The sequence below is a fragment of the Anomalospiza imberbis genome, chromosome Z, assembly GCF_031753505.1.
Source record: "Anomalospiza imberbis isolate Cuckoo-Finch-1a 21T00152 chromosome Z, ASM3175350v1, whole genome shotgun sequence".
NCBI classification, from domain to species: domain Eukaryota; kingdom Metazoa; phylum Chordata; class Aves; order Passeriformes; family Viduidae; genus Anomalospiza; species Anomalospiza imberbis.
In genome coordinates, this window is record NC_089721.1 from 62,318,373 (window position 1) to 62,343,265 (window position 24,893).

A 24,893-nucleotide genomic window follows, 5' to 3' on the forward strand; every position below is an offset into this window, starting at 1 on the left:
ATGCACTAGTTTGGTGCAGTGCAAAACGTGAGCCCTTCACTTCAGTGACGTAATGCTGATTTGTAATAGCGACTTCTAGCAGTGGCAAGCCTCCAGGACATGCTACTTGTTTAACTGATACTGCATACTTGAAGTCTGTTTTGGAGTAGTCATGGCTGTAGCTCTGCTGTTTCTGCACCTGGAAGTCTGGTGTAATCATCACCCTGTAACTCATCCCCATAGAGTGACAATGTCATAAAGGTAAAAACACAAAGTATGTTTTAAGTGAGGTATACCAATCCCCTTTACACTCCTTTTCTCAAATCCCCTTAGCAATGAATTATACAGATTAAAAAAAAAAAAAAAAAAGTATGAAAAAGGCACTTCAGCAGAGCCTGTACTAAGCTCTTACTTTACCTGAAGGCAGGACACAGAGGGACAAGGAACTTGGTTTAACTGTGTTAAAAATGATGAGTGGGTCAGTGTTACCAAGTATACTTGGAAATATGTAATTCATCTTCTTCAGGCTCATGCCAGCCTTTGTAGTATTTGTTTGGCTGCTATGGTCATTCACAGAAGAAAATGGTCCATGATTGATTCAGGGAGTAGCTTCAAAACTAGTGTGGAACCTCTGTGGGTATTTAAGGCAGAGGCATGGCATACAGGAACAGCTCAGGAACTGCAGTTGTGTTCAAACCACATTACTGAACCAATTTTCAAAAGTAAAAGCAACAGATGGGGCCCTAAAAGCATACTCTCCCATGACCGTTGCACAATGTGAACAAGACTGTTGTTCTTACTACATAATTTCCCCTCTAATATTAGTCTGGCTTTGTAAAACTTGAAAAAATTGACTGATCAACTGTAGCACTATTATCTTGAACTCTCTTGTTTTTCAGAGGGATTTTTTACTGAAACAGTTGTTTGTCACATGTATAATAAGGGTGTATACTCCAGTTAGGGATCACCTAATGACTGAAACTACACTGCACAACAGAAGCAGAAACTTACACATTAATGTTATACCAGTTTCCAAACAGGTAAATTTTAGGTGAACAACTTGCAGTTGTTTGTAGATAGCAGCTGATTGCTAGAATCTGGAACATGGTCAGATCATGAATGCAGCTATCCACCACATGGACAAAAAGAGAACATAGCAAAGGAATAACGTAAAGAAATATTGTGGCTACAAAGATCAACTGAAAGCATTTCCAATCCCTAATTATGCTACCTACCTATTTAAAGTCATAAATAATACTGTTAAAAAAAAATCTACATCTTGTTTCTAGTTTTTTCTGGCAAAGCCAGAAACAGCAACATGCTTGTGCTAAGCAGTAATTCCAGATGTTGGGTACCTTTCTGGTGCAAAGCAGGGGTTAAAGAGCAGATATTACAAATATGAGTGACAGGTCATTATTTAGAATTTGCTCTTGGCATTAGCAGCTTGTACAACTACTGAGTTTGCTGCTGTGGTCCAAACCCTATGTCTGCTTCTCACCCACTTCTTTCTACTAGACGGTCATGCAGCTGCAACAGTACCTCAGGAGCAGGAAAGTACTTAACTGCACAACCATCTAGTCAGAGTATGTTGTTGATTGTGATGCTGGTGGGACAGTCATGCATTTGGAGGGTTCACAGTTCTGCGTATCACCACTTGCTCATGAAGATACGTGGTTATGATGGCCTCTTGCCACCCCACCTGCACACTACTGCTTTGTGGCCTCATCTTTGTCACCACTGACCTACATCAGCCTAGAGAAAGCCAGCTTGTCAGGTAAGTTTTTACAACCTAGGGCTACAACACTGGTGGTGACTTTTCTTGCCACGGACTGTTTTGGTGCATTCATTGCCAGCAATGGATATAGCACCAGCACATTCCCACTCCTGACATGAATGTTCTAAAGACCAAAACATGCATGTCCTAAATCTCTGTAAATAACCACTGGCCATGATTTCTCCATGAATTATTTTAGCAACCCTAATAAAAACATACTGTACAGAACAAGTTACAGTATAGCTGAAAGCCCACAGCATCTCGTGGGTGCTTTACCACAGCTTCAGAGTTATACTGTAATGAGCTAAGTTCAAGTCTTTCACTGGAGAACAGTACAAGACGACTCCATGAGGCACTGCCCCTGTAAAGGAATTGTTTTCATTGCATTGAATTGCATTGCATTGAATGGATATCAGTAGAGTGTCCAGTTGCTTTTCCTCTAGCTTCTTTGGGAGTATCCTATCCCAGGAAAAGGAAGTTTGCATTCTGCTCATCATCTCTGACAAAATTGGCTCACACACAACTTTCTTTTACCTTCTCATCTTGCAGGAAGGAGTTAAGGATTGCAATGTCTACCACAGTCTGGTTTTTGTGCAATGATAGGTCCTTAGTATGGTCATCATCGCTTTGGTCCTTAGCAAAATTTACAAAAACCTACAAGAAAAAAAGGCCATGTCAAACACCACAATAGTATTTAATAAATTAATGGCATTTTAAGCAGTGGATATCCTGAAACAGTCCTGAGATTCAGTACTCTACTTTGTTTAAATGTCCTTATAAGATAGGTCAATTAAATTGGACGATGTACTCCTACCTCTGCAAAAGAAGCTTTTGGCATCCAGGCTACTAAAAACTTACTTGGTCAAGTGTGGTCTGAGAAACGGAGTAGTCTTCTATGTGGAGTCTCTTCTTGTTATGGGAGAGAATACTGAATATTTTGGCCAGGGAGGATGGTGAAGAGGGAAGTTGGTACTGCAGCATATTCCGATGTTTTTCCTTTAGGACGCTTCCAGGGAAGGCATGCCCAAAGAACTCCTCAACAGGCTTTAAGTCTGGGTTTGCCCCTGCAATTCTCACCACTATGGTGTAACCATCTCCAAACCTGCAAACAAAAATGTCAGTACAAGAGTTAAGCACTTCTGAAATACAAGTGATGCTAAAAATCCAGCAGCATTTCCTATAGTCAGAATAGCAATGGAAATGCTGCATGAGGAACTAATCCTAACTGTATCTCCCTAAAAGTGCAAACTCTGTGGTGCAAGAAAAAAAAAAAAAAAACCCAAAAAAAAAACCCCACCACCTACCTGTTTTTTAGGTGCTGAACACTGCCCAGACACCTGAATCGCCCATTGACCATTATTGCCATTCGAGTGCACAGGGCTTCACATTCTTCCATGCTGCAGGCAGAAATAACTTCATTAGTACTGCAAACAGCATTGAAGGGCAGAGCAGAAAGGCTGAGCTTAGCATGCAGCCCGGGCAGATGTAGAAGCCAAGGTATAGCACAAGTGGGCTGTTACTTACCTGTGAGATGTAAGCACCACTGATCTCCCCTCCTTGATTACACTCAGAGCACAGTTCCACAAGAAGCGACGTGCTTTGGGATCCATCCCTGTTGTTGGCTCATCCTGCAAAAGGTATACAAAAAACAGATTATGCTGCTACATTTTAATGAAAAATACCTCATCTTTGAAATGACCTGTCCATTCCTGATTATGGAAACATTGAAAATAAGCAAGTTTGATTTATTTTCCAAAATTACAAAGTAATTTATGCACCAAATTTTTAATTAGTCTTCATTTCAACATGTTTTTCTATTTTTCAAGAAAAATATTGATGAGCAAAGGTTGTGGACTCACCAGGAACACCACAGGTGGCCCTCCAATGAGAGCAATGGCTGTGGAAAGCTTGCGTCTGTTCCCTCCACTGTAATTCCCAGCATATTTTTCTCCATATTTCACAAGGCCCAGTTTTCGAATTGCCCACTCACTAACCTATGACAGACAGCACAACACCAATAAGCATAGCAACATCTGCACAAAGAGATTTTTCTTACAAGCTTTGGTTTCAAAAGCAGCTTTCAGAAGGGCCATTCATCTGAGGATCTAATGGCATGGATACGAGTTTTGAAACACTCTGTCCACCTCTGGATCAGGATATATGTAACCCTGTCCCCCAGGAGGCCTAAAAAAATCAAATGCCTGCAGCTTATCAGCTGGTGAGCATGAATTCAACATCAGCTGAGCCGCATTAACCAACAGTCTCGTGCTCTTAGCAGCACCAGCTTCAGTGAGCTTTCCTATTACTGTGGGCTTACAGTAGGGATATGGACCCTACTGACCCACAGCTCTCACACCGTGGTGCATCTTAGCCCTTTGGATAGATGGAATTCCATTTGTTGTTCAGAAGTGTCCCTAATAGTGCCAGCCAGCAGGCATTGCTGCCCTGCAGTGTGCTATGGGGAAGAGATTCAGCTACTACTCGAATCACACCCAGAACTGAGTCCCTTTTTATATGGAGCTGGTGAGAACATCACACAGCAGCAATCTTAGAAGGAGATTTCAGTTTCCACCCATCACATCTACCCTCACAGGAGGATTGAAGCTACTTGGACATACCCTAGATATCATTTACCTAGAGCAATCAGGTGTCATACAGTAAAAACTCTTAATTCCAGCAAACAGAACTGAGAAGGGTGCTCCTGTCATCAACTGCCTAAAGACTGCTACTGTAACCTCACGTCTGAATGCTGAAATAGCAGCACTTTAATGAGGCACCATGGTCAACTGGAAAGCTTTTAAAACTCAGCACAAGGCTTCTGCTAAGCTGTAGAGTGTTTGTTTCTGGAGACTTTAAAGAATTAACACTTGACAGCGAGTGAAGTTTTGCATGACCTGCAGCTCCACTGCCCTTAAATTCTTAAAGGCAGAAAGCTGTTCAGTGGGGAAGAGCATTCACTATGAGAACACAGGACCCAAATTATCTGCCCATTTAATACATTTTTCCAGGCAACACCGGAAAAACAGGAGACTTCTTGGGTTTCCCTGAAGGAAAGGGTGACAGATTTCACCATTCAGTATCTTCAGCAGCTTCACATCATGGCATTACATGAGTTGCAGGGAGGATGCATGCAAGCAAGAACTTGCAAGTTGGTCACTGGGGTGGGTCCTGTGGTGTTCCATTTACCTTGCAGACTTCTTTCTCTGGAACACCTCTCAGGAGTGCAAAGAACTCCAAGTGCTCTCGCCCTGTCAGCAGTTCATTAACAGCATCGAACTGTGGGCAGTAGCCCATGTTCTGATGGACTTCTTGGATGTTGGACAAGATACTGTAAAAGAAAAAAACCTTTGTTAGGATTTCATGAGCATATGCTGCTATTTTAATTGTTAAAACAGCGTGAAACAGCGTTTTTGGAATTACTGAACTAACAAAAATACAGGATCATAGAAGTCCATTTTGATCAAATTACTTTTTATCTCTCTCCCTTTTCCCTTCCTTTTTGTTAAAAAATTATATTTAAACTTGGAAGAGCTGTTACTGAAATGACTACCAGACTAAATCAACTTTCCTAAGCCACTGATGTACTTTATCAGACTCAAACAAGGGCTGAAACAGATGCCAGGAGTTGTAAACAAGAAGAGTGGAAGAGAGTTTTGATGTTTTGAGAGTTTTGGAAAAAAGCTGTTAAAACTAGAGGAGAAAGCAGAGAAAATATGCGTTGTCTTTCACCTGTTTCCTTTGAGGAAAGCTTCTCCTCCCGTCACATGTGTATCACCAGTTAGCATCTTAAAAGTGGATGACTTGCCAGCACCATTTACTCCCAGGAGTCCAAAGCACTGGGGATATAAATGAGCACAGTGTATTTGAGAACAAGATCCAACTGCATCATTTTCAGCAGTGGCAAGATGGGAAGAAGCAAACTTGACCCTCAGGACAGCTAGAGGGACTCTTAAGTCCATTTTTTAGAAAAAAAAAAAAAGCTTCTGGGCTTTTATTTAGGCTGGGAAGATGAACCAACTGTGATGTCACCTTGATACACTGTCACTGCAGTTCATCTGTGCCAAACCTTGCATACTGGAGTTTGGCTTCTGGTCCCAGACACTGAGAGTTAAGTATCTTCTTCAAAGGCAGAGACACACAGAACCAGAAACTGCTCCAGCTTCTACTTTCTTTTGGTGCAATTTGAACATTTATCTGGTTTTGATCTTACTCTACCCTGTCTTGTGGCTCCTAAATACTGCAGTAATAGCAAAACAATGCATTTAACAAATAAGCTTACCTCTCCAGGGGGGATTCCAACACAAATCCTATCAACTGCTGGCTTTCTCTTCATTCTGTAAATCTGAAACCGTAAGAAAAAGGAATGAGAAGGATACCATCAAAGAATTCTAATCAGAGCTGTACATCTGCAGTACTCCCAGCTCGAAGCAGTTTTGATCCCACTAAATTCCTCTGATAAGGCACAGTGAACTGAATAGTTTTGTGTCAATGAGTACAAATGCAGAAGTTCTGTCACCTTGGTTAGCTCCTTGATTTCCAAAATGTCACTCTGTCCTCCTCCATTTATTATCCTCTGCCTCTCTCTGGTTACATCCTCATCTTCATCATTCACAGGAGGCAGCTTGGCATAGACAGGCCTGAAGAAAGCAACATGATAAAACCTTAGCAGAAAATGGAAAGCAACATGATAAAGCTTTAGCAGAAAATGACACGGCCTATAGGTAATATTCTCCCCATTTCATAGGTGACACAAATGAAAACTTCACCTGCCTGCAGCAGCACAGTAGAGAGGACAACCTACCTGGGTTTGATGAAGAACCTGTACTGGATGAGCACTGTGATGAGAAAAAACACCACACCTTCTACTGCCATGGCAAAGAGGTTCCTTCCCACCAGGTCCCATGACAGAGGGGACACAAAACGATTCTCTCCTGCCAAAATGAGATTAAAAGCATAATCACTTTTCCAAAGCAAGGGGAGCAGGCTAGCATTTCTTCCAGCAGAGCTCACCAAGTTGGGCACTGGGACAATTGGTGATCAGCCAATTGCAGGAGGGAAGGGTTAGACCACACAAGGGGTCAGCTGTGGCTGCATGTAGCAAAGTTGGGACTCAGGCCCAGAGAATTCAGTCTGCCAAAGAGATATCCCACCTTTCCAAAAGGGTAATGAAGCACAGAAAGACTATGACTCAGATCTGACATCTGCATGCCAGAAAAAAAACCATCCAGCTTTCCAGAACCTCAGCCACTCCTTACACTAGGCCTAATAACATCCATACAATCGTCTTTATGCATTTTTATTTAATGCTCTTAACTCAAAACTCTTTGGATCTATCTACCAGTTTCTCTTAACAAGAGTGGAAGGCTATGACTTGCCATGTTTGACCAGGTCTGTGCTGCAAATTGTGCACTTTGAGTTCCTGAAAAGTTAAAGGAGCTTGTCTGGAGCAGACTCTAGATTTCTCTGTTCCTTTCAGGCCATTGTCTGTGTGAAACACAATTTTACTTACCAAATCTCTCCAGAGCATCAGCCATAGCCTGGTTTTTCACCATATCAATGAGTCCCCGGCCCAGGCAGAAGTGGGGGAAGATGAGGAAGACAGACTTCAGGATGTCATTGATGTCCTTCAGCTTCTGTTAAGAAAAAATTGAAGTGCCAGTGAGCCAGCTGAGCAAAAAGCAACCACCACCTCCCAAGAGTGACCCATATTGTCACTAACCCCTCCTTCCCTTTCCCAACGCTGCAATCCCACAAAAATCTAAGGATTAGAAATGTTCTCCCAAGAGCCAGGGCCACGGCTCCTCTGGACAGTCAGTGTTGTTGTGTTGCTCACAATGCTATTAATGCAAGCAAACTGCAATAAAAGGTTTTTCCAAACACTCACAGTCTAAAAGGTAGTGTCTGCAAACAATTATATGCAAAAAGGACACTGGCTGAGGACACAGGGAAGTTTAACTTGAACAGACTGGTTATGTCAGTGGCTGTAGGGAGTTCCCCCCTATCCCATATTGGAAGCTCTAATACTTTTCCTTTGTTGTCTTCCAGCTGGGCTTAGTCCATGGATTGAACTGATACTACTCTGAGTTCCTGTTCTGCCAGGTACTCATCTCTGAGCATGTACTCATTTTTACTGGGCTAGAACAGGCTTTGTAACAAAAGGAACCATCATCAAGGACCGCGCCCTTATGGCCACAGGAAGAGGTGCAATCAACAACTCCCATGGTGCCTCCTGAGCCTCCTCCCAAAAGGAACACTTCACACCACTGTGGGTCAAATAGTGCTTGCTAAGACATCTTGTGTTGTCTACAAGCATAAGAGGAACTTGTACCTTCCCCAGGAAGCATCTGGTGTTGAAAAACTGAAGTGCATAAGCTCCCCAACATAGCTAGAGAGGTATCTACAATATGAGACAAAATTTAGGGCAACTAAATGGTTGGGAGATTAAATGGCCTTTGTAGATGGAAAATACCCCATTACGAACATACAAGAAATTCTATTTGAACATAAGAAAATTCTAATTTTTTTTTTTACCCTAAGAATGACTGAAAAGTGGAAAAAGTAGTCTGTGGAGTCTCTCTCTGGAAATGTTAAATCCTAATGGCCCTGAGCAACCTGTTCTTAGTGGTTTGACCTTGCCCCTGCCACTACGAAAAACCAGGCCAAGTAAACCCAATACACTGCTGTAGCTGATCCTGCTCCAAGCTTGGACTAGACAATCTCAGGAGCTCCTTCCCCACCTTAACTACTCTGTGACCCTTTCTACACGGGGCTTTAATGCATTTCCACCAGAACCCGTGTTCAAGCTGCTGCTGAAGCTAATGCGTACAGGGCCTAGCTTTTCTGGAGATCTGGCTACTAAAGGCACCATGGAACCAACATGGAACCAGACTGTAGCAGCACAAGACAGTGAGGAGCCTCTGGAAAAACATACATCGTTGGTGAAGAGCTCCAGGACAAAGGTGGCCACACTCCCATTGATGCCAATGAAGAGATTCACACTGGTCAGCACAACATAGGCCGTGCTAGGGATTTTGAACACAAAGGAGGCCGGATACATGAGAGGGGTGATGGACCACCTGGCAAGAGAAAAGGCAGAAACATCAGGTAAGAATTGTCCAAGTCTAAGAACTTTCCCAGTCATCCTCTGATAAGAAATCCCTTACCCATAGAGAAACAGAAGGAGAGCCAGCACAGGCAAGTTGGAGGAGGATACATAGGACTTCTGTTGGAAGCAGATGAAGATGATGACAACTAGTGTGGCTGGAACAATGTAGTTGCACTGGAAGATGAAAAACATTACTTTAGATTTCTTTCCAGATGACATTAAAAAAAAGGAGAGATGTTTTTCTGCTCTAATCCAATAGTTTTCAAAATGTTTCAGTGTTTCCAAAGCTGTTTTCAATGGGAGATTCTTAAAAGTGTCATATGTGTGAACCATAATAGAGTACACATGAATTCACATTTCTTGGTTCCTCTAGAAGTAGTCAGTAGACTCTCAGAGGTTTCAGACACCACCGGTTGAGAAAACTTGCTTTGGACAGAGCAGAACAAGGGGCTACACAAGCAAACATTTTTGTGCAAGTATTTTAGAGTGACATAATAAATGCTAATGATTGAGCTTATGGTTGTCCTTCCATCCTCTGCTGTATTCCTCGACCCACTGAGATGAAGCACTGCCCCATGAGAGTAAACACAAAAGTCACAGTCACATTTGTTATTCACTGAAATAACGTGGTGCCCACTGGAACAAACTGTACTATGCACTTCAAGACACCCTGGAAAGACAGAACAGAGGATAGTTTAGCCCAGGCTAAGTCCTTACCATATCCCACACAAAGTTGGCCAGCCAGTAGATCACAGGCTTCACACCACTGATGAACTGCAAGTGTTTAGCCTTGCTGACACGTTCCTGAATAAGGAAAACCACAAAGCTGGCAGGAACAAAGGACATGGCAAAGATCACACAGATGGACACAAGGACATCCACAGAGGTGGTCATCCTGCATAAAAAATGGAAGAAAGCAAATTGTTTGTATGCTGGTACTACCTCCTTTGAGAAGAAATGAGGCAGCTCATGCAGGGCAAGGCAGAAACTATTTCTTCTGCTGTCATTATTCTGTCCTTATACTCAGAATCCTGAGTAAAGAATTACCCTGCAAGATTCTCTGAACTGCACAGCTCTTCTCCAGCCATATAGCAAAGGGAACATACACAGTCTTTTGGCATCTCAAGCACAGCATCACAACCTGCAGACTGGTTAGTAACTTCAGTACAATAGACTGCTTTCTGCTTTCCTTATTACCACCACTTTGTTTCCCACATAATACATTTCCTGGGGTTGTTGGGGTTTGTCTTTTTTTTGGTGTTTCAAAGTTGAGAAGTATCTGCCCATTATCTGCCACTGTTTTATGGATAGAAGGATATATATGCACACAGATTATAAGTTCTGACTCTGATCGTAGTGGGAGTGGACTAGTCAATGCCTCATTGAAGTTAACCCTGTGCATTACTGTGTGCCCCCCAGCTTGAGACAGTGGGCAAAACTCAACAGGACCTGTTAGTGGTTCCTAATCAAATACTGGGGACAAAAGAATGACCATATTTATGGTGAGACACCTTTCTGAAGGCGACTGAAAGAGATTTCCTACAGTTGCAGAAGGTCTGATTCCTGAAAAGGACCGGTTCTTAAGAACTGCAGCTTCCAGAGACTCCAGGACAGAGGAAGTTTGTACAGCAGTGCTGCTCAACAGCAAGTTCTCAGCAGAACAAATTGCCCAGACCAGAGAAAATAAGGCCTGCTTGTTAAGAGCCTGAATGGCAGAGGCCACTGAGTGGGTCCAATACCTCCCATGTTTCCTGTTTCCAGTCATCAGCAATAAGCCCAAACCCATCCATATTCATGTCACAACTTACAGAGCTACTTCAGAGAGCTGCTGCTTGGTGAGGTTTAGTGGGTGATTGAAGGCAGTGATCCCATAAACACTGGGATTTTCACCCTGATGGAGGTTGGCCCGAAGGATGGCATTGTTGATCACATTCAGGAAGGATGCAATGGCATGCCAGCCCTTGTTGTTAAACCACACCTACAAGACACCACATCAGCATCAGGAAGGTACCAGGTACATCAGCTACCCAAAAGCTTCCTAAGCCCTGCAGAACATCCCTTCCTCTGTTGAGGGCATATTTCTTTCCACATCATTCCAGCTAGCTTGCTGAGGGGCAGAACACACAGTTCAATCAATAAACAAAAGAGGCTGCTGGAAGCTATCACTGATCCAGCACTGAATTATTTTTTGGCATTTAGGCCTAGAGTCCACAGGAGAAACAAATTTTGAGGAAGCCCATATAAAACTACAAGCTACATTTATTCCACTAGCAAATACAGAGAACACTGGTCTACAAAGTTTTCCAAGACAAACTGCTGTGACTCCAAGTCACCAGAGCTTCAAATAGCAGACACAGAAATGAGGATTGGTTAATTTACCTTCACATTGTTCTTTGTATCCAGGCCTTTCATGAAACTTGATAAACTGTTGAGAAATCGATCCCCAGAACTCCCCTGCAAACAGCAGAGAGACAGTTACTTCTCCTCTAAGAATACCTTTATTCATGCCCTGGGGTCTAGCAGAGACTACACAATGTTTTTCACAGCTCTGACAGCTTTCTGCCGACTCAACAGCCTCTACCCACCAAACTGGAGGTGGTAAGAAGGCTGAGTAACTGTGGTTTCCCTTCACCCTTTCCCTTTCTGTAGTCTCACCGGTAAGAAGGGCCAGTCTTATGCCTGTTTTTTTCCAGCTAAACATTTTAACCAATGTTGCATGCAACCTTCAGAGACATTGCAGCCTGCAGGCTGACAGTCTCAGAGGAAAACAGTGGCCCAAATTCTCTCCTGAACCAGGGCAGACTCAGCACAGGAAGGTTCAGCTGAGGTTTTGAAGATGGCAGCAACCACTTCTTAATTCCATAAGACAGCCCACCCTGTCCTGCCACAAAACATTCAGATGTCTGCAATCCCCACTGTCTTGCAACTGGTGCTGGGCAGAACCCACATCAGCAACACAGGCTGGATAAGCTTTAGCTGAGCATGTCTTCAAGCCTTCTGCTACTCCCAGACAACAGCCTGGGAGATCTCGGCTCAGAGGTAGTGGGGAGAAGTCAGTGGACGCAGCTAACATACACATGCTCCTCATTTTATAGCTTCCAAGTCATCTCCCAAGGAACAAGACTCAGTATTTAGTGCATCCTGGGCTTATGGGGGAAAACTGCTCACCTGTGCCAGCTCCAAAATTTTCTTCACCTGTTTAATGGCATCAGTGACTTCATGACTTGAAGGAAGCACGAGAGAACTGCTGGCTCCCAAGGAAAAGCCACCATACCTGAAAGTTCAGATAGAAAGTGACGCTAGACATGACCATTCACTGACCTCTACAAAATGCTACTCCTTATCCCTCTCCATGTCCGTGTCTCCTCTTCCTACAGTACACCCAAGGCTAGCACTTTCCACTCTTATGTGAAGGGATGACATTTTTTCTCCCACATGGTTGTTTAGCCATGAAGTCTTCTACTGTCCAAAGGCAGCTATTCTTTACTGCAGGCAAAACAGTATGTCTCCCTGCTACCCTTGCTTGGAAGAATAGCACCTCACAGAATAGACTACCAGCATGCTGGTCATGCAAATCTTTTCAAGACTGCTCTCTGCATAAGGCAGACATGCTGTCCAGTGCTCTGGGGTTGTCACAGTTTATCCTTAAACATCTTCCTCCAATATCTGGTAGTTAAGAGTCCTATAACACTAACTCAAAGCAGGGTGGATGTGCCCTGCTAAAACAGCATGGTCAAGGTTTAGTGGACCTATACAAGGTAAGGAAAATGCAGTAACTCACCTGAACTCATTCACCCAGATTTTATTCTTTAAGCTGCAGAGAGAAAAAAGAGTTGATATATAATACACAGAATCAGAGGAGAGACAGACCTAACAAAGCTGCAGGCACATGGCTAGGGAAAAGAGTGCAATAGCCTCTCACATCTGATATAGCTCCCACCATTCCTCTTTGGTGTAATCCCTAGGCTTCCCCCATAATCTGCCTATGAAGGTCAGCACACAATCACGCACAAAGCAGAAACTTCACTTGAGCTGAGGATCAGGGATATCTGAGGACCTGAGTGGATCTGGCTCACTACTGAAGAGTTTGGGCTGCCCAGGCTTATATGCCTGATTTGTGCGTCACCCATAGAGCAAGCAGTGTTTGTCAGGGAGGGAAGGGGGAGTGTTCAACAGCTACCTTTTCCCAATGATCTGCGCATAGGTCTTCACCAGGTAGTCTGATATATTGCGGCCTGTCAGATTCTGGAGGATGTCAGCGGTGTCTTGCTCACGCTGGTGTCACCAGTGGAAACACAGATAAATGCTCATCAGAAAACACAGGTTCTGAGTGAAATACATCTTGTACAATGCTGCATGCAAGAACCACACCTAGCCACTCTGCTCCTCATGAGCAGTACCACTGCAGTACCACTGAGCTCCCTCCTACCTGTGGGGGTGGGAGGCCACCTGCACCAGGGGGGCATACAGGCAGCAGCATCTTGATCTTCTCACTGCTACACTGGCAAGATGGGGAAGGATTCTCCATGCTCCAGTTGCCTTTCAGGAAGATGTCCAGCACTGACTCTGGGACTGAAGCAGTGGCCCATTCCTTCTGCCCCACAGTGCAAGGAGTGTCCCTGTGTTTGGAAAGAGGCAAGAAAAAAAGCAATTTTTAAGACAAATATGATGGTCTTTGCTTACAAGAGATTTAAAGATCAAACTACACAGTCCCCAGAAGAGGCAGTGTGCTTCTCAAAGGAGCATGACCTCACAGAGATGAACGGCTCAGAGCAATAGATCAGACTCTGCAGCTTTTAACAGATCCCACTACCAAAGAAACTGAGGCTTGCCAACACTGTAGGGCCAGACACTCCCCTCTTTGCATTATAATTAAATGCTTTGTTTCAGTCCCAGCAGGCACACTGTCCAGGCTTCAGGGAGCATCTGGAGAATGTGCTTAGTCACATGGTTTAGTTAAAAGTAGTTCTCTGAGGAGCAGATAGTTGGACTCAATGATTCTCATGAGTCTCTCCCAATCTGAGATATCCTATGATTTTAAGATCACAGCAGACGATCTTCTTGTATGACTCCTTGGATATATTTCTGCCTTTGGGGCATCAAAACACTGCTCTTCCCCCAAGGTAGCAGTGGGCAGCTTTTTCCCCATGGCCCATTGGTGGAATAGCTCAGCTTTCATGCCTCTTATGAAGGATGCAGCTTACTTTCCACCACTGGCCATTATATCAGACACCTTGCCTCCGTCCCCATCATCCTGTGAACATGAGCTGCAGATCTTCTGGACACACCATCTTGGACTCTTGGAGTGTACCTCTTCTACATTTTCAGACTAGATCTTCAGTGACTTGCCCAAAGCCATGCACCAAGTCAGGTGGCAGAGTTAGGAAACAACAAATGCTGTCTGGCTCTCCATTCCTTCTGCTAGTGTTTGTGGGGTGTTAACTCAGGTTTCTAATGCAGCTGGAAACAAAGGATTGTGGAGTGGGAATAGCTACAGTCAACAACATACTGCAACATAAATAGGTTTTTTACCATGTTCAGGCCCAAACAGTAACTTGATTCATTTGCTCTCTCCTTTCCATCTCTACCAGCAAGGACTTGCACTCAAACCTCAACCTCCTCACCAGACTGAGGGCTGGCAACTTTTAAAAAGCTTCTGAGCAGAAAAACTGAATGTAATCACAACTCTTTTGGCTTAAATCCTGCTCTGGCCATGCATTACTGTAATTTCCTAAAGTCAGCTAGAGCTACCAGGGATGTGCTTCCTGTTCCCAGACCAGAGTTCTACTCACGGGATGGAATGTCCCTGCATACAGCGTGTCCCAAACCCTGGCTTATCAAGAAGGGCATCCAAAAGCTTGTGAGTGCCTGCATCTTCTGGAGCATCATTGCTATGGGAACAGCAGAAAAACACTATCAGTCAGTGTGGTAACAAGCACACAGCAAAAGAAGCAACAGAGCAAGTCCAATAGCACAGTGAAAGGATGTGGGTGGGGATTTGCCCTTGAAGAATGCTTGGCCTAAGAGCACACATACATTCCAAGTTTTTGTAACAGTATTATTAGGAGAGTCATAGCACCATTCAGAAATGGATATGGCTTTGCCTGTACTTAGAGCTGGCATTTAAAGGTCAAAGAAGAAAACACCACAACTCTCTTTTAAAATGTGCTTCTGAGATAAGCACAAAACCCAAAACAACCTGTTAAAGAACTCAGTAACTAAAGTTCACAAAGAATATAATTTATGGGCCACAAAAAACATACCTAATAAAAGTGTACTGCTCATCATACATCCAGGGTTGTAATTCCAGGCTGGGATACTTCCCAAAAGGAGGAACAATCAGGCTGAACATGAGAGCAATACACACAAAGACAGCTGGCAGCACAATCTGAAAGTGTAAGGAAAAAACATGTCTTTTTTATAAGCAAATGTTTCCAGAGGCATCAGGAGTTACATATGATTCACTTATCGGTTCAAAACTTTTTCAAAGCTTCCCAGGAATACCTTTGCTATTTACACCAAAGCAGTCCTAGACACCAATACAAGATCTATCTTGACATTCAATCAGGGAATTCACTTTGCTCATGTTGGAGGCTGTAGAGGATTTAGCTGCAAATGCTGTTCTCAAGGGCAAAATTACATTCTGCTGTGCAAGAGTACTGTAATTGCATGGTTAATCATGCAAATCCTTTCACTTGCACAGGCAAGTGCTTCATTTCTGCCCCCATGCGTAGTGAAGGCTAATTTTGGTTATCTGCATTCCCTTGAGGTTATTAGCCCACCATCAACTCAAGACTACAATACACAGTCCAGAGCTGTCCCTGATGAGGGACTTTACTCATGTTGGAAGCTCTCACCTGGGCAAAAAAGCCCTTACGGCTTCTCTTGGCAATGAGCATCCTCTTCCATAATAAAGCCATGAACTGCTGCTGAGTGAGCTTCCAGCCCTTCATTTGGTAGGAGCCTTTCCCATCCATGCCACTGAGAAGGTCTGTCTCTCTGGATTCTGCTAGCAAGAAGAAATGACCCTCATTCAAAAGTTCAGACATGCTCTCTGTGCTGAAGACACAAGGTGATGGCTGGAGCAGCCACTCTCACTCACCAAAAAAAAAAAAGCATAATCAGCAGCAATAACAACAGAAATTTACAAGAATGTATTTTCTTATCTCTGAGCTTTGAATGGAAGGATTGAGCAGGCTGTGCATCCTGCACTGTTCACTATTTCTAAAGGCAAACACCACTCCTTTGGCAGACTCAGCCATCAGATCTGCAGTTACTTATAATACAAAAGAGCATACACAGAAAGAAAAGAGGCTTGAACTCTAGCAATACCTGGATCTATGTCTGAGTCATTAGGATCAAATGCATCATCTTCTGTAAACGGACGAAGGCAGCTCTGTCTGTCTCCAAACACACGTCTGTTCCTTCTGGCTGGCAATGTACCATCTGAAAATAATGCAGTTATGGTTAGCTGAACTGCTTCAGTCAATCTCCGGCCATCCCCAGAAAAAACAAAGCAATATAATTTTCATTTTACATGTCTTCCATTTGCAAATTGAAGAGCTGATTTTAGGAATGACTTTAGGGCAGGTAAAAACAAAACCAAGACTGTAATTCTGCAATAGGTCATGCTTTATGCACTATACTTTCTGTGATGTCCCAGAAACTTCTTTTAGTGCACTTGACACCTTTCTGGTTTTTCTCCCAGAGAGCAGGCTGCTCTCCTTGTAAGAAAACTCTCACTGTCCACAGGACAGTCATATGTAGTCATGTGACTGCAAGTGCAATTTGCTGTTTTGAGCACTTAGTGCAGTGATCTGCTCTCAGAAAGAGAAAGTAATTTGGACCCTGCTATGGTCTGATGTGTCAGGAGTTCTTCAGAGCAGACAACAGTGTCAGTCAAGTAATTTGCAATATATTCAAACAATAGAAACTCTTCAGTATTACAACATAAATATGCTACCAACTGAGTCAATTGACCTTTACAGCACATAAAAGCATGCATTAAATACACTAAACGCAGCTAGGACAGAAGGACTAGGACAGAAGAACTTCAGTTCAGTCTCAATCAGGCTCTGTCATACCTTGGTATGTGTCACTTCTGTAGGGAATAACTACACCCACCTGAGGTTTCTGCATCCACACCACTATCATCAGCCACTTTCAGGAAGATCTGAAAAGGAATGATAAGTCTCAGTGAAAATCAAAAGAGGAGAGATATTGTAGGTACTGCTTCAGAAGATGCCATGTAAGACTGGCAGGTGCTACAAGAGAACTGAGGATACTGAGTTTATCTTCTGCATGATGGAGATACAGACTTTGTGGCTTCTCTCCCATTTCCGGGAGCCAGACTGCTACCAGCTGTTCCCCCTTTCCAATATGAGTTCTCAGGCCATCTCAAACATGAGCTCTTTCCTGTGTCTCAGAAGCAGACCTAGTAACTAAACTTGGTGAATCTCATATTTCCCCATGTCTAACAGCTCTTGCTTGAATAGGCACCTTCATGGAACTTGACTCATGGACTCTCCTAAACCAGAAATAATCAGTTTTCAAATTGCAGATAACAACCAAGGTCTTCAAAGCTGTTAAGGACCTAGAGGGCAACCTCAGTAAGTGACAACACCGCTGTTTCAGTTTCCCTTATCACTCTTTAAAAATAAACAAATAAATATTCTACAGAAATAATGTGCTTGATACTTCTGTGATAAAAAAGAAAGACTTGGCAAAGGAACATAGTCACATGGAACAAACCCTGAAACCATAAAAAAAATCCCTCACAAGGTCATATATCTAAATTGTTTACATAATGTATGTATTTAATACTGAAATGTGTGTTTTCAGTTAAATGCAACACAAAGCATCCCTAAAAATAACACAGATATTAGCAGCCAAATCAGGGGCCAACCATATCTCAGCAAAGCGCATATGACCTGTCCTTGCTTGTCTGTACCACATTTCAATTTTTAATGCACACCTCTATGAGCACACTCTTACACAGGGCAGAAGACAATCCATTTTGGAGAGGAATGCAAAGCTGCCTGTTCTGTCAATTTTTACAGGAAGCAATAAGGCTTCATCTCATTCTTAATTGTGCCATGATTCCTTCTGCCTAGTTTAAGACAAACAGGAATCAGCAGCTCACTAACCTCCTCCAGGGTGGTTTCTGAGATGCCATAGCTGGAAATGCCAAGATCAGAAAGGCGGTCATCAATTTCATGGAACAGCTCCACAAAAGCTCCCTCTTTAGCAGCTTTGTATGGCAAGACATAGGTTAATTCATGACCTATGTCCTCCACCAGTCTTGCTTCAGGAACATGTTTTGTAATGAGATTTGAAATTGCAGACACATCTAGAAAAAAACAAATGCAAAAGATAGTTCTGTTCTGGTTACCACTCATTATGTGGAAAAAAGAGCTCAGCCTTAAAAATCCTACCAGAAGAAAAGAAGAACAAACAGGACATCTCTGGAAAGAAACTCATTTCCATGAAGTGTCATTTCTTTTTAACACAAGCCTGGATAAAAGCCTGACTATAGTTTTTATGTGCAGAACTTGGGAGAGCTTGTACATGCTACTGGAAGACCTGCAAATAAATCATTGATGTACAGCTCACCAACATTATATATTGCTAACAGGTCACACAACTACGTAATATTTGCTTATTATATCTCAGAACAGCTTGAATTCAAAATGGCTCACTCAAGAAATGCATTCCAATATTTAAAATACCATCACTGTGAATTTAATAATTTCCCCAAGACTGTAGCTACCTAGGAGCAACAAGAATAAGGCAGCTGTCCAAGGCAAGCTACAGAGCAATGTCAACTAGGATTCAATCTTAAATTTTTTTCCTCACCTATTGTCAATGTGTCACTTTCATGGTCACTGCCAAGGCCAGCATCAGAGCTGCTCTGGGAGACACTATCATCCTGGTCACAAAAGAGAAGACAAACATTATTTCCTGCTGTTTATTCAAAATGGGGCCCACCAGATACTACATACTAAGTAAATCCAACTAGATGCTGCAGATGGTGACATAGCACTGCAAAGGGCTAAAACAGAAGTAAGATCACAGGTATAGAAGTGGGTGTTACAAAAGTATACTTCACTTATTTTGGATCTCTCTGATCAGCTTGAGACCACCAGCACTGAAAAAAACTAACGGGGATGTATGTCTCACACAACAGTTTAACTAGACATGGATTGGCACAGTACCCACTGGACAAGTAACACTTCTTTCAAAGAACAAGGGATTTTCTTTTGAGGCATTCTACCATAGAAAATCTCAGCTGCTGCTTCCAAAAAGCCTAAGATTTCATGAAGAAAGAATAAACATGTACAGAAAAGGCCAGCTGTACCTTTTTCAGATAGGAAACTGTGCTGCTGCTGTTTCGGCAGGAGCTCAGAGAAGAATCTACATCCTTTTTGACCAGGGTCAAATAATAGCCTGTTCCCAGCTGGTTCTTCAGGAAGAGAGAAGATCCAACACAGCAGAGCTTGCCATGAGAAATGATGGCAATCCGGTCCCCCAGAATGTCTGCCTCATCCATGTGGTGCGTGGAGAGAATGATAGTGCGACCTGGAAGAGAGCAAGGAAGGCGTGGCTGCTAAGTCAAACAAACCTGTGCTCCCATGCCAGAGCCACAATCATCTGCATCTTGCCATTAAGTTGGATGGGAGGTTGATGCCACAATTTTGGCTCCTTTGAACAAGGAGTATGGAGAAGATTCACAACTGCTGTCATGGGTTTATTCTCCCCACTGTCTGCTGGCTCTTGTCATGCTTAGCAAATGCAGGTTTAATTTCATGTCTGCAAGGCTAGTTGCATGAAGCAGAACAGGACGCTGCTGAAAACTAAGGGTGATTTTCTGACTTTACCTGCCCTCCGTCATAACCTAGTAAAAAAGTTTGTTAATGAATTCTGACATGAATAGGAGGAGAAAGATATACAGACGAGAGATCTGAGCCTCCTTGTCCTGCATGGTCTTTGTTCATTCCTTGGTGCAGGCAACAAATTTTGCAAAGACACAGTGGTATTTCGAGAACAGTCAAGAATCAGATTGACTTTCTTTTGCCTTCCACAATACATTTATTAAGAGTAGAGAAGAAGATGACTTACCTTGCCGATACTTCAGAAGCAGTTCCCATATTCCTCTGCGAGAATAAGGATCCACCCCAGCTGTAGGCTCATCCAGAATGACAACCTTGGAGCCACCGACAAAAGCTAAGGCAACAGAGAGCTTCCTCTGCATGCCACCTGTCAGCCACAAGAAGAAAGAGGTGTTCAGGCTGATGCAGAGATGAGTGGAACAGCAATAATTGCAGTATGGTAATAAGCTCTCTTATATGGAATAAGCTCTCTGAAAGAAAGCAGGAGGAGAGTACTGAGGAGAGCAAGTACTGCTGCTGTTTCAGGCTTTCAGGGTCCCACCACTTTCTGGACAGCAGATAATTCATCGAAGGGGATAGTCTTTCCTCAGTGGAGTCTAACTCTCCTCCTACTGCAGGGAACCACAACTTACATGCCCTTTCTTAACTGAATTATACTGTCCCAGCACCAGGGGTAGCAAATCGCCAGCTTGGAGGCCTAAGCATATTTGGGCATCTGGAACACAGGTCTCCAGAGCTTGAGCTGCAGAAAGAAGTCCCCATGAGATTCCCCTTCCATGGAAGTGTTCCAGAGGCAAAACCAAGGAATTACATTGCATTCCTCAATACTAAAGTCAACTGTGGTCATCTGCTTTCCCTCCCCAAAGTCAAATGTGCAGTCTGTACTGATAATTGAGTAAGACAAAGGCATGTCAGTCCCTCTAGTAGCTGGTACAGACTGACACAGGAATTCTGCCCCTACTGAACAAAGAAGGGCACTCCAGGACACCAACTGAAGGGGCAGAAGTCAGCATAAGGAATGCATGTATGGTGCACAAACAGCAAGAGACTTGTAGACTGTGGTCCGAGCCACTCTCACCTAAACTCCTAACACCCAAATATATTAGTAAGCTTTGGACAACACACAGCAAATGCAGCTGAACTGTGCCATGATGGAAAAAATACAAAATACTCTGAGAAAGTGAGAGACTTGTTATGGCCATTAGATAGCTTGAGACTGTGCAAGACTGTGATGTTTGCTAAGATACACTGATTTGATACTTAATAAATAACTGACTTCCTTAAATGCTTAATTTTATAGTAGTCTATATATAATTGCAGGAGCCCATCAAGGTCTATAACACAGCCTCTGCAAAAGCCAATGGTTGCTTCTGAGGCTGAGAAATGTAGAAGATCTGAACCTACCAGAGAGCTTGTTTGTCCTAGCTTTCAGTTTGTGAGGCAAACCAACATCTGTTGCCATCTGCTCCATCTCCTCTTTCACCTTCTTTTCCGGCAGCCCTTTGAGCCGAGCATAGAACCAGATGTGCTCCTCCACAGTCAGCCTAGGGAACAAATGCAACCTCAGGGCAGAGTTGAAAGCACCATACTGGGATTCGTCCCTTTTATTAGCATTACTGTAGGCATTTCTGTTTCCTCAGGAAAACATCTTTTAAGGCTGAGGTTTCAGGAAGGAGCCACAGACTGGGTGCACTCAGTTTCGGCCTCACTTCAGGGTGTGGCTCTATTCAGCACCCATGTAAGTAATCCTTTTTTAAGGGTGCTTGACTGTACCACAAACAACCCAAATCACTAGGCACCGGGGAAACACTTGGTACGTGAAAGATGAAAGTGTAAGCTCTTGCTGATCATTCTCAGGCACTTAGGAATGTGCTAATAAACAGAATGTTCCTGCACCAATCCCACACCACTCCACTGTCTCGCACCATGCACACACAGAAAAAGAACTGTAAAGCCGATGCCCACTGCTGTATCCTAGAGAACCAAACATCTGTTGGGTAGCACCAGTCCTGTGTCTCTCAGATGATACTCACAAGTCAAACAGCACATTGTGTTGCGGACATACACCCAGATTCTGCCTGATGATGCTAAGCTCAGAGCGAATATCTTTGCCCAGGATGAAGGCTGTACCCGAAGTTGGGGGGAACAAGCCAGTCAAAATGGACCTGAAAGAAAAATAGAATAGATCAGCAGGTTCCACACCAGGAAACAGTGGAAGGCTGAATTAAGAGTAGGTGGAAACCCTGGGGAATCCCATATCAAGAAATTAAAAACATCTGAAAAACATCTCACTAATGGATTTTAAATAAACGAAAACACAAATCAGCTCCACTGGTGATCAGAGAACACCCACATGGCTGCTTGAAGGAAAGATTTTTTTCCTCTAAAAGCTTCTTGTTCTTCCAGTACCAACTTGCTTTCTTTCACTGGTAAGTCAGAATCACGTCATGGCATCACTAAAAAATGCTGCCTATGGATTCATTTGACCCAGCCTCAACCTGAACCCCTTGTGACTCCAGTCCCCTGCATCTGTAAGGCAGCACCACAACTAGAGTAAATCAGCAGAGGCACTCTAGTCTGCACCAGCTTGCACACTGCAGTTCTATGGCTACCTCTACTATATGGATAGGAGTTGCATATTCAGTCACTTCCCTACTGTCTTAAATCATTATTTTGTTCTTACATGGTAGTGGTTTTCCCTGCTCCATTATGTCCCAGAAAGGAGGTGATTTGTCCTTCATAAAAGTTAAGTGTGAGACCATCTACAGCAACTTTCTTGCCATCACGGTAAACCTTGACCAGGTTCTGGATGGAAACACCAAGACTCAGATGCACCGGCTCTTCTTCCTTGCAGACTGGAAGAAAACACAAAGCAGAGAAATATGATAGGTTTGAACAGAAATTTCATGGGAGTTTTAATAGACATCACATTCCCCCAAGCCTGTGAAGGAGCTTATGAAGAACTGACCACTTTCTTCCTCAGAGACAGGAATCTTCCACAGAAGTCATCATTTAGCTATTGTCTCTCTCCTGGGCTAATATAGGAGCTGGAGATCTCCTGTTTTATCAGGTTCAGCAAAAATACAAGGACTTCTCAACTGCATGAGCCTGGAGTACCCAGCTGCACTCAGATGGGCAAAGTACTTTGGGTTTACCTGGATGCACTCACCTGATCAGCATACCCAAAGTGTGACAACAAAAGGGTGACCAATTTCACCTTCCATGCCAGTAGTGCTCCTGCTGTCCTTGGACTCTCATTTCAGAAAAAGGCAGACCTTAACACTTCACTTCAGAAAAGCTCTGTGTCCAGCACTTACCTTCTGAAGATCCCGTCTGGTCAAGATGGGGTTGCTGCCTGCCCTGAGGTTCCTCCCCGAACCAATATGACCTTGTGAAAGGAAAGTACCAGGGTCTGGGAATCCCATACTGGCCTAAAAACAAAAGCATTACATGAGCCTGAGTGCATCTGTCCCTTTTCTTTAATTAGCTTTCAGGACAAGAAGGGAAGTACTTCACCTACAGTAAGCCTCCAGATGAGGACGAAGGAGAAATATTTCTATATGAAGACACTGACAGACTCTGGGTAAGAGATATCTAACTTCACTTTAGGGTTAAAAACCCTGTGCTGAAAGGTACATAATAGCACATGCGGTACTGATACTCAACTCCTCTCTTGCAGCACTGTGAACTTTAGAAGAGGGAAAAAGTGAAGTACAGCAAAGCTTCTGGAGCTAGATCAGCCCAAAATGGGGTCATGCTTCTGTGCTGGGCAACATTCACTACTAACAGCAAGCAACAACTTTGCTCTGATGCTGGTTTTGCTCCATGACCTTTATATAGCTCTGCTTAAAAATGGGCAAAAATTTGCACCCACCCTACCAAGTGAAAAGGGTGAAGGGATTGATTTAAAAGCCTTAAGATACGATTTTCCCTCAGAAGAACACCTCACCTGGGAAGACAGATTCAATGTACCAGGTCATGACTCCATACAGGAAGGTATCAAACATCATCATGATGGCTGATGTGGTGATGCTAAAGCCATCTTCTTCCAATGGGCTCTCAAAGAAGTTGTCCCACTGAACACCAACTCCCTGCTCCTCAAACAGTGCAAAGTACTCACAACCAAAACCAAAGGCTACTGGAGACAGCAGGCTCTGAAAATGGGAGGCATGAACATACACTGAGTTTTTTTACATCTACTCTCCAACTAGTCATCTCAGTTGTAGCACAAGAATAAGGGATGTTGTCCATATGAAAAGTCCAAGTTCAACAGACTATCACTGTATTTGCAGATACAGAGTGGCAGATTTGGTCTAGGTTCCAAGAGGCCTGAAATCTCTACTGGACCTCCACCCAGAATTGTTTGTTTCCCTATCTTCTTTCCCTTACTCTTTGGATTTTCCTGCAAGGGAACAGGTTGCTAAGTCACCCTTCTCTGGACAGGTAAGAAGTGCTGTGCAGAGGAAAGGCAGGTGGTTCCTTCAGTGTGCACATCTGGTTGTACAGTATCACAGCATACAGAGATCAAGGCAGCTTAGTCCAGCTGCATTACCCACTACCAAAACCAACAAAACCCTCCCAGCAGCTTCTACCAGGTTCAGGAAACCTCTTTATCAAGCCCAGCCCTGATAGACTCTTACACTGAAAATTAATCTCCCATTGCCCCTTCCCCCCTTCTAACAGTGTCCAGGTGTTGAGTGCCCTACTGGTGGTGACCCAGTGCCCAGGAAAGTTTCATCAAAACTCACTGCAAAAATCTTGAGTGAGAAGCTGATGTGGTCCTGCCAGGCAACACACAGCACATAAGGCAGGTAGAGCGTGAAGTAGACAATGCCCCCACAGGCAGCTGCCAGGTTGGCCCTGGAGAACACGGTGCTGATGAGGAAGCACTGGAGGATGGTCACAACGCCAAAGATTGAGAGGAAAATGAATACCACACTAGGATCACTGTAAGGCAGCAGATTCCCCATCTGGCAAGAGAACAGTAAGTGTATAAGGTTTTGAAAGGACTCTCCAAGGTACCTCTGTTACAGGCAGCTCTGCAGAGCTGCTGCTCAGGGGAGGCAAGGCTTCCTGCAATTTGCACAACAGCCTTCCCGGAAGTGAGGCAGTAGCAGAGCCATCTTTTAAAGAGAACTGAATCTAC

At 43.5% G+C, this 24,893-nt stretch overlaps 1 protein-coding gene across 3 annotated transcripts in view; it reads right to left on the reverse strand.

Annotated features, from left to right (window-relative positions):
- Positions 1 to 24,893, reverse strand: part of ABCA1 (ATP binding cassette subfamily A member 1) — a 100,323-nt gene continuing 75,430 nt past the window's right edge. For 2 of the 3 annotated variants that reach the window (XM_068176207.1, XM_068176208.1), the window contains exons 16-50: positions 24,496 to 24,717; positions 23,697 to 23,901; positions 23,065 to 23,178; positions 22,431 to 22,602; positions 21,781 to 21,912; positions 21,152 to 21,291; positions 19,977 to 20,114; positions 19,216 to 19,436; positions 18,714 to 18,786; positions 18,005 to 18,207; positions 16,983 to 17,031; positions 16,191 to 16,304; positions 15,716 to 15,867; positions 15,122 to 15,246; positions 14,651 to 14,749; positions 13,288 to 13,477; positions 13,039 to 13,133; positions 12,640 to 12,672; positions 12,027 to 12,132; positions 11,238 to 11,312; positions 10,667 to 10,836; positions 9,576 to 9,753; positions 8,917 to 9,032; positions 8,685 to 8,829; positions 7,263 to 7,386; positions 6,555 to 6,684; positions 6,270 to 6,390; positions 6,033 to 6,095; positions 5,483 to 5,589; positions 4,940 to 5,081; positions 3,613 to 3,747; positions 3,278 to 3,381; positions 3,058 to 3,150; positions 2,612 to 2,855; positions 1 to 2,407 (exon numbers count right to left, since the gene is read on the reverse strand). In XM_068176207.1, coding sequence (XP_068032308.1) covers positions 2,267 to 2,407; positions 2,612 to 2,855; positions 3,058 to 3,150; positions 3,278 to 3,381; positions 3,613 to 3,747; positions 4,940 to 5,081; positions 5,483 to 5,589; positions 6,033 to 6,095; positions 6,270 to 6,390; positions 6,555 to 6,684; positions 7,263 to 7,386; positions 8,685 to 8,829; positions 8,917 to 9,032; positions 9,576 to 9,753; positions 10,667 to 10,836; positions 11,238 to 11,312; positions 12,027 to 12,132; positions 12,640 to 12,672; positions 13,039 to 13,133; positions 13,288 to 13,477; positions 14,651 to 14,749; positions 15,122 to 15,246; positions 15,716 to 15,867; positions 16,191 to 16,304; positions 16,983 to 17,031; positions 18,005 to 18,207; positions 18,714 to 18,786; positions 19,216 to 19,436; positions 19,977 to 20,114; positions 21,152 to 21,291; positions 21,781 to 21,912; positions 22,431 to 22,602; positions 23,065 to 23,178; positions 23,697 to 23,901; positions 24,496 to 24,717 — 4,671 coding nt within the window. In that variant the 3' untranslated portion in view covers positions 1 to 2,266. The remainder of the gene's footprint in view (positions 2,408 to 2,611; positions 2,856 to 3,057; positions 3,151 to 3,277; positions 3,382 to 3,612; positions 3,748 to 4,939; positions 5,082 to 5,482; positions 5,590 to 6,032; positions 6,096 to 6,269; positions 6,391 to 6,554; positions 6,685 to 7,262; positions 7,387 to 8,684; positions 8,830 to 8,916; positions 9,033 to 9,575; positions 9,754 to 10,666; positions 10,837 to 11,237; positions 11,313 to 12,026; positions 12,133 to 12,639; positions 12,673 to 13,038; positions 13,134 to 13,287; positions 13,478 to 14,650; positions 14,750 to 15,121; positions 15,247 to 15,715; positions 15,868 to 16,190; positions 16,305 to 16,982; positions 17,032 to 18,004; positions 18,208 to 18,713; positions 18,787 to 19,215; positions 19,437 to 19,976; positions 20,115 to 21,151; positions 21,292 to 21,780; positions 21,913 to 22,430; positions 22,603 to 23,064; positions 23,179 to 23,696; positions 23,902 to 24,495; positions 24,718 to 24,893) is intronic. The other variant, XM_068176209.1, reaches the window with a different exon arrangement.